At 49.5% G+C, this 12458-nt stretch overlaps 1 protein-coding gene and 1 pseudogene across 2 annotated transcripts; one reads left to right on the top strand and one right to left on the bottom strand.

Moving 5' to 3' along the window:
* Positions 1-4152: 4152 nt before the first annotated feature.
* Positions 4153-11806, bottom strand: FKRP (fukutin related protein). 2 transcript variants are annotated; one of them, XM_087826786.1, is made up of 3 exons: positions 11178-11806; positions 10657-10709; positions 4153-7525 (listed from the first exon to the last, which is right to left on the bottom strand). In XM_087826786.1, the coding sequence occupies exon 3, from the start codon at positions 7484-7486 to the stop codon at positions 5999-6001; it is 1488 nt and encodes a 495-aa protein (XP_087682912.1). In that variant the 5' UTR covers positions 7487-7525; positions 10657-10709; positions 11178-11806; the 3' UTR covers positions 4153-5998. The 2 variants fall into 2 exon arrangements, with proteins under 2 accessions (XP_087682912.1, XP_087682913.1); XM_087826787.1 differs by having other exon boundaries at positions 10657-11806.
* On the top strand, positions 11258-11521 carry LOC148091075 (heat shock factor-binding protein 1 pseudogene; annotated as a pseudogene).
* Positions 11807-12458: the final 652 nt, after the last annotated feature.

The following is a 12458-nucleotide window of genomic DNA, read 5'->3' as shown; positions in this document are numbered from 1 at the left end:
GGGGTCCTGGAACCAATGTACCACGGATACTGAGGGACAACTTAAGTTTTGGGGGAGTCAAAAGTTTGACTGTATGGGGCGTTGGGGCCCCTAATCCCCATGTTGTTCAAGGGTCAACTGTACTCAACTTGGATGCATCTCACAGATAGTATTTTGAGTGAAAGAAGCCAGAAACAGTACATACTATATAGTTCCATTTATATGAAGGCCTAGGACAGGCTAGAGAAATCAGAACAGTAGTGGCCTAGCAGGTGCTCATGGCCTGGGAGAGGGCACAAGGGAACCTATGATACAGCCAATGTTCTATGTCTTGATATGGGTGATGTTTACACAGATATAAACATGTGGAAAAATTAGTTAACCTGTACACTTAGATGTGTGCATTTTACCCTATGTGTATTATCTTCCAGTTAAAAATGTACACGTCACAGTAAGAAATTTGCTTTCCACCAGCACCTACATAAGAATGCAGGTATCCCTATATACCTGAACTCTCACTGCGAATAGCCCCAACACTTGCTCTTTTTTAACCCCAAATTTGCTATTTAAATAAAAAACGTGCTGTGCAACTATTTTAAGTCCTGTGTGAGTCCAGGGTGAGGCCGACACCAGTTGCAGCTCACCTGTTCTAACAGGATCCTGTCTTGTGAGTTATTGGAGTGTGTTACACATTTCCTTTCCTCTTGTAAATCCTCACCCTAGAATATTTCTCCCATTGATACTTTAGAGAAAGTGGAAGGGAGAGGGAGAGGGAGGGAGAGAAACATGGATTGGTAGTCTCCGACCCAGGACCGGGGATCAAGCCTGGAGCCGAGGCCCGTGCCCTTGGCCAGCATGGAGCCCTGACCCTGCAGTGCGAGGGCCGGCACCCTGGCTGCTGAGCCGGACCAGCCAGGGCACACGCCACACATTTCTGGTGCTATCTGTCTGGGTCCCTGTGCACACTTGTGCCAGGTGCCTGGAGGCACCGCCAGTCCGGGTGCCGTCAGTGGTATGTTGATTCTCTTTAGTTTCCTTTCCCCCCCACTTAACTCTGATGACTGTTGCAGGGTGGAAATATAATTCACATCTGATTCTCTGCAAACTTGTGTACTGCGTTCAAACATAGCCACCTGATGCATGCATTAAGTGTCAAGCAGTCATGTAACCGGGTTTTGTCAATGGTTTTTAGTATGCCAAATCCTTGGTGGATTGTTCCAGAAGTGTTTGAGTGTTTTAGCGGTATTTGGCACAGTCGGTGGAGTTTTTGGAGGGTACTGGGAGTGAGTATGTTATTTTCCAGATTAAAATTGTTGTTTATCCTCAAATTTTCTATTTAATGGCTTTTTTAGAGATGGATTAGATTTAGATTATGAGGGATGCCTATTTATAGAGGTACATACCTACATATGTAATATATTGCATATACTACCTACATATACAATATGTATAGACATATGCAATGAATATGTAACTGGGCCAAGTTCCACCAAACAGTACTTTACTTTAGCCACTTTTTTCTGTTCCTTTTTTTTTTTTTGAAAAAATGTTTTCATTGATTTCAGAGAGGGGAAGGGAGAGGGATAGAAACATCAATGATGAGAGTCATTGATCAGCTGCCCCTTGCTGGGGATCGAGCCCAAAACCTGGGCATGTACCCTGACCAGGAATCGAACCGCAATCTCCTGGATCCTAGGTCGATACTCAACCGCTGAGCCGCACTGGCCAGGCCTTTTCCCCCTTTTATTTTAATCGCTGAGTATTCCTTGGTCTGGGTGTACCCGCCTCTCTAATGGACAATGTGGTGGTTTCCAGTTTGGGGCTATTGTGCATGAAGGTGCATTTGAACACAGGTCTTTGCATGCCATCCACTTTTCACAGCACATATTTTGTAATGCCCAGGACAATACACAAAATATTTATAACTTTTTAAAAACATTGTCCCATCCAACAGCATCTGGGACATGGGCCCCCTTCCCTCCCACTGTGCCCAGTGTTAATCCCTTGGCTGCTGGGTCATGGGGGGAGGTCCAGGGGGCCCCAGGAAGAGCCAGGAGGGTAATAATAGGGGACTCATGGCAGGGAACACCTGCCAATGGATTAATAATCCATAATTTAATGTTTCCATTGTTTAAAACACCTGCATGGCCACACCAGTGCATGTGCTGGCTGGAATGTCAGCCCTGGGAAGGTCCTCTTGGCTCTCCTGAAATAAAGTTCATAGGTAATTGAACTCAACTGCACATGACTTTAAAAACAATCTCATATTGTCTGAACTATAATTAAAAGAAGTAAAAGGATAGAAATTTATAATATGCATTTCAGTATGGGAACGTGTGGAGCCATCTCCCCAGAACCCAAGGAGGTAGCCAGATGTTTACACCTGTAATGAATGCAGCTCCCAACACAGCTAGAAACACGTGGTGTCGGTGTTTAAGAGCTGTGAGGAATGTGATTTTCTGAACTTGTTGACACTCTTTGGCCAAGTTTTGAACAAAACACAATACAAGCTGCACTTCCTGGAAAATTCAGAACCTATTCAAACCTTACAGAAAAGACTTTGTGTTTGCAAAACGAGAGAGTTAAATTCTGGGCTCAGCTAATTATTAACCAGGTTTGGCAAGTAAGGCCAAAATTTACCTCGTATGAGCTGGTATGGATGTGCTGGTTAAAACACTGAAATACTTCTGGCTGATTAACAGTATGAGAGCAACTGAGAACGCAGTAAATTCAATAATGACAAGTTGTAATATAAACTCATTAGTTCAAGTGAATTGTTGTGATGGTTTTTTTTATCATTTCATTACTTCGTTGATAAAGACCATACAAAACTATCAGACTGTAATATAAGGGCCAGAAAAGTTTTTAATGTAATTGCTGTTAGTTCAGGAACAGTGAAGAGAGGAGAAAACACCAAAACACTATGGTTGATACTAAGATACATTTTTTATCTATTGAAATATTAAGTCACCTAATGATTCACAATTTTATGAGAAGTTGCTAGAAGCATTTAATGTGGTTCCCTTATCAAATCACAGCTAAGGCAAGATGATGTGTGTGTGTGTGTGTGTGTATATATATATGTTAATTTATGAATATACATATATACAGCTGTGTCAATCAAGAAATCACACCAACAATTTCTAAATTAAGTAAAATCATTAAATAATTTAAAATGAGTTGAGCCTGGCCCATGTGGCTCAGTTGGTTGGGCCTGGTCCCATGCACCGAGAGGTCCCTGGTTTGATTCCTGTCAGGGCACATGCCAGGGAGTTCTGGGCTCAATCCCCAGTAGGAGAGGCAGCCGATTGATGTTTCTCTCTCATAAAAGTTTCTTTCTCTCTCCCCGCCTCCCTTCCTCTCTCTGAAATCAATAAAAACATATATATATATTTTTAAAAAGAATGAGTTGAGCTTCAACTTATGTTCTTGGCAATTACTTAAAGAAATATGAATCTGTAGAAAGATCATTTTGATTATTCTGAGAATTGAAAAGAAACATAAACACTGACGCAGCCCTGGCCTGGCGCCGAGGCTTCGTGCTCGACGCTGGGCTCCGGTGCCGGAGTAAATCAACGGAGGCACCCGGAGGTGGGGCGCAGCGGTTCTCTCTCCTCCCCTAAGAAAACCAATAAATAAAAACATTAAAAATCAGTAAGTAAGCCCAGCCGGGTGTGGCTCAGTGGCTAGAGTGTCGGCCTGTGCACCGGAGGGTCGTGGGTTCAATTCCCAGCCAAGGGCACGTACCTGGGTTGCGGGTTTGATCCTGGGCCACGGCTGGGGCGTGTGCAGGAAGCAACCAATCGATGTGTCTCTCTCACACCAATGTCTCTCTCTCCCCCTCCCTTCTACTCTAAATGTAAATAAATAAATAAATAAACATTAAAAGGTCGTGCGTATATTGACTTATATAATAATTTATATTACCATACTAGTTGCAAAATACTTTGAACATCACCTGCACTTCATGAATGTCCAATGGGACATTTGAAAATGGTATGTCATTAGAGTGTCATGCCAATACACCAAGGTTGCAGGTTTAATCCCCGGTCAGGGCACATACAAAAATCAACCAACGAAAGCATAAATAAGTGGAACAAATTGATGTTTCTCTCTCTCCCTCTCTCCTTTCCCCTCTCTAAAATCAACAAATAAAAATTTGAAAATGGTATATGACAAAGGACACTGCTTTATTGTGTGCAGGCACCCTGCATACATTATAAGACATTCTGCATCCCTGGGCCATGTCATCCAAGAGCCAAGAGCACCGGCCAACCACAAGTAATAGCTTAAATCACCACCATGCTTCCAGAATGCTCCATGGATGGGAACCCAACTGTCTCTGCAAGCTATTTGTGCGTTCAGAGGCTAAAAACAGAGGCTGCGTTATCAGAAGTCAGGCTCTGGACATCTAAGCCTCGGGAGACTGGGCCAAACTTGCATCTGTCTTTTCTTGCTGATGTGTGACGTCTCCTTCTGTAAGAGCTTAACACTTCAATCCCCCCACCCAATCTACAGGGTCAGAGGGGCAGTGACTTGCCTAAGGTCACAGAGAAACTAGTTGGCCACACCAGGATCCAAACCCAGCCCTGACTCCTCACCCTTTTACCACTCAAGTGCCTCACAGCACCTGTGGGGCGAGTGCATTCATTACCCCCATTTCCCAGGTGCAGAGCATCGGTTCAGAGAGGCACAAGTCACGGGGGCCCTGGTTCACAGCGGGGGGAACTGGCAGCGCTGGAGTTTGAACCCAGGTCTCTCCCACTTCAGAACCTGTGGTTTAAAAAGCCAGGTGCACACACCCACAGGGTGTGCAGAACGAGTCGTTGGAATGAGGGAAGTAAACAAAAACTTCTATATTGATTTTTAATTTTAAAATGAAATAATTTAAGCCTTATTACTAATATACAGAATGGTAGTAGTACCTGCATGTAATTGATAAATGCGCATATTAGGTCACATGCCCAAACAGAATTTACTCTTAGGTGCATGATCACAAAAGGAAGGCAGCTATCACTTCCCCTGCTAAGTGATAAGAGGCCCTCTTGGGACCAGTACTAGAGAGGGCCACCATGGGCCACTTCAGTGTGGGCTCCAGAGTGACAGCCTGGGTTCAAGTTCCCACTCTGCCACTTCCTAAGCTGTCTGGCCTTGGCCAAGTGACTTTACGATTCTGGTCTCAGTTTCCTCATCTGTAAAGTGGAAATAATAGCAGCTGTCACTTGGGAGGGTGAAACACTGAACAATGCCTGGTACACAGTAAGTGCTCAGTAAATGTGAGCTCTGAGTATTGTTTACCTGCCTTGCAAGCAGGGAAAGAGGTGCAGAGAGCTAAAATAATGAGGTAACAGTTAAAAAGGAGTGGAGCCGGGATCCAGAACCCCACTCTCAACCACAGTCCCACCTCAGAGCTCTGAGCCTGTTTCTTCCTCTGCAAGATGGGTTAAGAGCAGCATGCACCGCCCAGGGCTCTCCCAGGAGGGAAGAGGTCACATACTGGAAGAAGGGGAGATGGTCATCCTGTCCCACCAGGCACAGGGGCTTAGAGGGAAGACCAAAGGCTTAAGAGATACAAAAGCTGTAGAACAGAAAGGAGGCCTGGGCTTACTATCCCCTTGGCCACACGATAGGACAAAGGTGCCCTCTAGTGGGATAAGCAGCCCCAGCAGCCAAGTGTCCTGGTGGCTCTTCATCTCTCCATGCGCTGGGTAGCCAGGGCACTCACTGAATCCTGGAGGGAACTGAAGAACAAAGGAACTGGGACACTCTCCCAGGGCCACCTAACTAGTTAAGTGGTAGAGCTGGGGTTTGAATCGCGGCAGTCTGGCCTCAGAACCTACATTGTTTCTCCCTTTCTTTCCAAAACTGTCCCAGCCCTAGAGCCCAGGGCGCGACTTTAATGTCCTGGACTGTGCTGGGCCCTGCAGGGCAGCGTGGGATCCCTGGCCTGTCCACAAAATGCCAGCGACACCAAAACAAAGGACAGTTCCCTTGACGCCAGGCGTGGGAGTCAGGGGCCTCAGCCGCTTCCTGCCAAACTCAAGAGAGCCGGGTTGGGGTACTCGGGGTTCTCGATGACCCCGGGGCCGAACTTGAGCTCCAGAAAGCGACGGTAGTTGTTAGGTGCCTGAGCCATGAAGCCGGCAAAGGGCAGGGGCACCAGAGGCTGCAGGAAGTGTTCGGGGAACTCAACGTCCTGCCGGTGGTCCAGCCACGTGTCCTTGGTCATGACCCCATTGCGGGGGTAGAAGGGCCACAGGTCCACGTGCAGGTGGTTGCTCTCGCTGAACTGCACGCGGAAGAAGTCGCCCTCTATGGCCTTCTCCCACACGAAGCCGCGCTCATCCACCACGGAGCCCGCCTCGGCCCCCCGGAGCTGCTCACAGTTGCCCACGTCCTCCAGGTAGATGCCCAGGTCCACGTCGTAGTCCCACGGGATGATGTCTCCGTGGCGGGCCGCCCCCAGCAGGGAGCCGCCCTCCAGCCAGTAGCGGACGCCAGCGGCTTCCAGCACGCCCACCACGTAGCGGGCGGTCTCACGCAGCGCGCGCAGGCAGCACGGGGGCGTCCAGCGCCCCTCGTACAGGTAGGACGGCGTGTCCCCCACCACGGTCCCGAAGCAGCGTGGCGTCTCTTTGCTGCAACCGAACCATTCGAGGCGCCCTCCCTCCCAGCTCACGAGGCGGATGCCCAGCGCCTGCAGCAGCGCAGCCCGCCGCGCACGCCCCTCGCGCTCCGCCTTCCAGCGCGCGTGCGCGGTGATCAGCGGGGGCTGGCGCGCGGCGGGGAAGGTCAAGTCCAGCAGCTGAACTGCCCAGCCGCGCAGGGCCGTTTGCAGGAAGAGGCTGGTGCGCACCGGCCGGGCCAGGGGCGCCGAGAGGTTGAAGAGGTCTCGCGCGCGCAGGAGCACCACAGCGTCCCCTTCCAAGGCGTCGCAGCGGGGCGCGGAGGGGGCCGGGCCATAGCGCGCCGTCCACTCCCGCAGGCTGACATTCAGGGCCAGGCACCGGGCAGGGTTGGCTGAGGCAACTCGGGCGGCTACCAGGCGTGCACCTCCAGCCCGGAGCACCTCCACCATGCGCTCCAGCTGGCCCGGAGTCTCAGCCCGCACTCCATCGGGCACCAGGGCCACATACTCAGTGGCCACATAGGTCTCCGGACGCGAGGCCGCAGCGGGCTGGTCCAGGGCGGGCTGAAGCAGTGCCAGGTGAACGTTGGGGATGCGGGGCAGGGCCAGGGGCGGGTAAGGGAGCACGTCGGCTACCACCACCACCGGCTGGGCTGGCTCCTGCTGCAGGAAAGAGTCCACTAGCTCGGGCACTGCGTTGTCAAAGGCTTCGAACTCTCGTACCAGGACAGTAACCTGGGGGCCGGCGGCAGTTCCTCGACGCAGGCCCCGGGCCCTGGAGTTCCTGGGCTGTTGCTGCAGCCACGAGACATAGAAGAGGACCAGGAGGTTGACGGTAATGGCAGCTGCCAGGGCAGCCTGGCAGCGGGTGAGCCGCATGGGGCTGAAGTCAGGCCCTAGCTGGGCCTCGGGAGCATCCTGGGGAGGTGGAAATAAAGGGGAGGCTAGAGCTGGTTGTCAGCAACCCCTCCAACCTTGCCCTTCTCTTCCAGTCTTTCCTTATTTGGGTTCAGCTCTCACCTCCCCTCCTCCAGGAAGCCCTCCCTGACCTCCCAAAGTGGGTCATGCACCCTGCTCTGGACTCCTTCAGCGCCTCCCACCCTCTGGTTTCCTCACTCTAGCCCCACCATTCTAAGTCATCACTGTTTAGGGATCTGTCTTGTCCTCCCACTTGTGAGACCCACAAGGAGCCTATCTTGGTCACTACTAGGTTCCCAAGGCCACTCAGCACAGAGCCAGTACACATTAGGTACTAAATTTTTATTAAATTAGTCACTTTCCCTTCTTCCTTGTACAATCCCACTCTTCTATTCACTGTCAACTTCTCATTCAGATTTGGGTTCAGTTATTAATGCCCCAGACCCCATTCCCAAGCCCAACTTGCACCTTCTGCTCTACCATTCTTTCCTCCAGGAAGCCACCCCTGATCTCTCTGTCTCCTGTCCCCTCAAGCTCCTCCCCTGCTGCCCCCTTCTCACTTCCTCAAATCCTGTGCCGTCTGGTCATCTCTTTCCTGATGGTCAGCCAGATTGTTTTGGTTTTACAAGAAAAGTTAGAAATATTTTCTTAAATCAGAATTATCCCAATCTTTATGTTGGCCACTACTTTTTTTTAACAGAATTAGGATGTTGAATGGTGGGTGCCAGGGGCTGTAAGGATGGGGGAAATGAAGAGTTGTTGTTTAATGGGTTGAGTTGAAATTTTGCAAGATGAAAAAGTTCTGGAGATTGTTTGCATAAAATGTGAATATACTTAATACTACTGAACTATACACTTAAAAATTGTTAAAATGTTAAGTTTTGTTATGTGTGTTTTATCACAATAAAAAAAAAAGTGTTGTTTTAAATGGAATGGGCTACATTGAAAGAGGCTGCCAGTCTTGGGACTCCCTCCATTCATTGGCCACACTCCTAAGCAACCCCCAGATGGCGCTGTCTCCCTGTCCCCAGTACAATTTGAAGATTTGGCTGGTCTCCAGCACAGGAAGTGTAACTAACTCTCTGGATTCTGAGCACATACTCAAGTTCCCCATGGATTTTTATAGGTTTCTGCTCCACCCAGGAAGGGGGACATCAGACACCCAGCTAATCTTCCTAGCTCCTAAATACTTCTGACCTTCCTCCCATTCCCACAGCTCCCCCCTCAACCTGGGCCCACTCAGGTCCCCCTACCAATCTCCCCTAATCTCTTTACGAAGACCCCTCCTCGAGGTAGCCAGAGGGATCCTCATAAAGCACAAATATGACCTCTCCCTCCCTGCTCAGAGGTTCCTAAGTGTCCCGGGGAGAAAGCTGAAGTTTCTTACAACATCCCACAGGCCTTGTGTGACCTGGCCCTGGCCTGCCCACCATTCCAGCCCCATATCTGGCCATGCCTCCTCAAACTGTGCCTAAGCCACCTTGGGCTTTTCTTCAAATAAGTCTTATTTCTAAGCCTTCTAAAAAGATCATCCTCATTCCACCCTTGTCCCCTATAGTCTATTCCCTACTCAGAGCCTAAGGGATCCTGTTAGAACTTGAATTAGATCCTGTCCTGCGTCTGCTCAAACCCTTGTGTGGCTTGAGATCACTCGAAGGAAAAGCCTTCACTGTGACTCATAAGCCCCGTACCTCCCCACCCTGTGATCTCCCACCCTCTTCCACTCTCTTACTTAGCTCCAGCTACACGGGCCACCAAATGCCATTCTTCAAATAAACCTGGGCCACTGCTGCCGCAGCACTGGCTGCTCCCTCTGCCTGGATGCTCTCGCCTGCAGGTATCCACCTGACTCCTCCCTACGGCCTTCAGGTATTTGCTCAAATGTCATCAGCCCTTCCTTTGACCACCTATTTAAAAATGCCTCTTCTATCACCCACATACTTCCTCTGCCCCATCTCTCAGTTCTTTTTCTCCCCTGGTAGTTATCACATAGATTTTACTTGTTTATTTGTTTTGTCTGTTTTGTTCCCTGTTGTATGCCCATAACAAGAGCCCGATAAATATGTGTGGAATGAACAAGTGACTCCAACTGTTCAGACAGGGAATCTGTGGCTCAGAGACTTAAAGGACGCAGGGACCAGAACCCAGTTTTCCACTGTCTAAGCTCTGTCTGGCTGCTGCTGGCGAGGAGGTACCCAGCAGGACAGAGGACAGAAACTGGGTCCTCAGAGACCAGAGTTATGATGGCTCGATGAGGAGGTGCCACCTACTGGGTGAGGGGACCAAAGAGGAAGGAGAAAGGAATCATCTAGTACCTTCACAAGGTCAGTCTTGGCTTCCTTAACTATAAGGGTTCAAAACCCCTTCATTGAGGCAAGGTGAATGAAATGATTTCTGAAGGTCTGAATATTCCACCTGCTCATGATGTACCAGACCCTGGTTCTAAATACTTTACACATATTAATTTTTTTAGTCTTTAAGTTATGATCACATTTAAGTTATGATCACATTTAGAGAGGTGAAGTCACTTGCTCAAGGTCACAAAGCTAGAAAGTGATGGACCCAGGATTTGACCCAAGAAGCTGGCTCCAGAGTTGTGCTTCAACCCAATCAATTCTACTGTCTCTCTTGGGCCTACCTTCCTTGAGCCTTCCCCTGGCTCTAACCTGACCAGTGCTTTCAAAGCTGAATATGGCACATTAATGAATTCAACTCACTAACTCAACAAAGCTATTTATTGAGCATCCTCTGTGCCAGACATTGTGTTCCAGGGACAGGGGATGAACTGGACAGTCACTGAGCAGGCCCTCCACAGGCAGGAAAACAATATAGCAATAGGAAAAGAAATCAGCAGGGGCGTGGCAGAGAAAAACAGGGGCTTGCTTTAGAAAAGGTGGTCAAGGAAGGAGAAGACAAGATGAGACTTTGTCTCTCCACTTCGCACAAAACAATGTAAGTGGATCACTTCAGGTCTGGGCTCACTTGGCCTGAGTCTGATCTGGCCTGAGCCTCAGTTTGCTGCATCGGTAGAATGGATATGCGATGGGTAGAGAAGATACGTGGGAAAGCCTCTAAGGACAAGGAAAGGGCAGTGTCCACATGGGTGCTGGTGACACTGAGAAACTTCTTACCTCCTATGTTGCAGGCTCCAGGGGGGTGGTTTTAGCCTTGCTCAACTGCACTGCTAAAGGAAGGAGAACCAGAAAACACCAAATCAGCCAACTTTGCCCAGTAGAGCACAATTTCATCTTACCTACAAAAGTGAAAATGAGGCCAGGGAATCATTTCTTTTGAAGTCCTATATGTCCAGACACTACCTGGAGCATCTCAGGAATGGGTGGGAAGGATGTCAGTTACCATAGTAACCTATAACCATCCCTCTCTCATGACTGTCCAGAAAGGTAGGGCTGAAAGTGATAGAAGCTGTTACCATGACAACTACTTCCCTAGACAAACTCCATCCTGAGAGACAATCCTAAAACATCTACCTTGATAGGCCTTGTTCCTAGGGTCACTGGAAGGGAGACTGCCACTGTTATCATAGTAATCAGGGCTTAGCTTTGCCTGTGTCTCACCTCCCTAGGGAGGGTCAGGCCCTGTAACCATAGCAACTACTCTTCAGCAGAGCATCTTCTTCCCTAAATTAAAATACCTGGGCTGGCATCTGTGGTCATGAGAAGAAGCCACTGGGGGTATCTGTGCAGATAAACGGAAATGTTCGAGGCCGTCTGAGATATCACCGCCAAGCTGGGAGCCAGGGAGATGGCCGAGACTGACTCCAAGGCTGTGTAGGATCTCACCTCGGTGGTGCAGACACTCCTGCAACAGATGCAAGATAAATTTCAGACCATGTCCAACCAGATCATTGGAAGAATTGATGACATGAATAGTCGCATTGATGACCTGGAGAAAAACATTGCAGACCTCATGACACAGGCTGGCGTGGAAGACCTAGAAGGTGAAAAGAAGATACCTGGTACACAAAAGAGTTGAAGGTTGCTAATTTACACTGGAATCTGGAACACTGTTTTTACAAGTCAAGAGAAGACCAAATGGCTTTTTGCAATTAATAACTATGTGTAGACAGGTTTTATGTTGTAGAGTATGCATTCTTTCTATCACATAGTTGATAGTGATCTCCCCCCGCAACACCCCCCTCCCCCTGGTTTCTTGAACCTGGTAACTTCACATCTTGGATCTTGGTCAGTTGTGCTATTACATATTAAACACTAAAACTTTGGTGGTTCCTGCAAAAAAATAAAATAACATAAAATAACTGGTTGGCTTCCCACCATGGGAAAGGAGGGAGATGGTTACCATGGTAATAACAACTGGGTGGCTAGGGGGATGGGTTGAGAAAGAGGTGTTTCCCTCAGTAATCAGTGTCCTTGGGGCTGGGGTCCTCACCTGAGTACTAGGTGAGGTTGCCATAGTAACCAATGAGGGTAGGGGCAGAAGGACTACCAGGGATTTAGGTTACCTTAGCAACCTCCTCCTGGTGCAGGGACAGGAGAGGTTTGGGGCTCCATAAGAACAAAAGTGGAGGGGAGGAGAGGCTGTTGGTGTTCTAGGCTGGGAGGGGTTGCCATGGCAACCAACCTGGGCCAGGAATCAGTGAGGATGGGGCCGTGGCTGAAACCACCTAAGGTGGTCGCCCTTTATCTCAGAGTGACTGTGATGGCCGAGCAGAATGGTATTGGATCTAAGAAGGGTTAGAGTCTTTTCGGGGCAAAGCCGGAGGAGGGGGGACAGAAAGCGGCCCCTCCCCAAAGTCCCGCTCTCCTTCCTCGGGGCGCGCGCTCCCTCCTCGCCCACCCGTGCGCGCGCCTTCCAAGTCTATCCGGGTGGGCGAGGCGCGCGCCCGGCCTCTTTCCCGTCACCGCCGCCCCCCCCCCCGGCCCCCGCCGAGCGCGCGCGGAGGGGGGGGGGGGTG

This window comes from Miniopterus natalensis, chromosome 18, assembly GCF_054644295.1.
Source record: "Miniopterus natalensis isolate mMinNat1 chromosome 18, mMinNat1.hap1, whole genome shotgun sequence".
Lineage (NCBI taxonomy): Eukaryota > Metazoa > Chordata > Mammalia > Chiroptera > Miniopteridae > Miniopterus > Miniopterus natalensis.
This window is presented reverse-complemented; position numbering and strand designations above follow the sequence as displayed.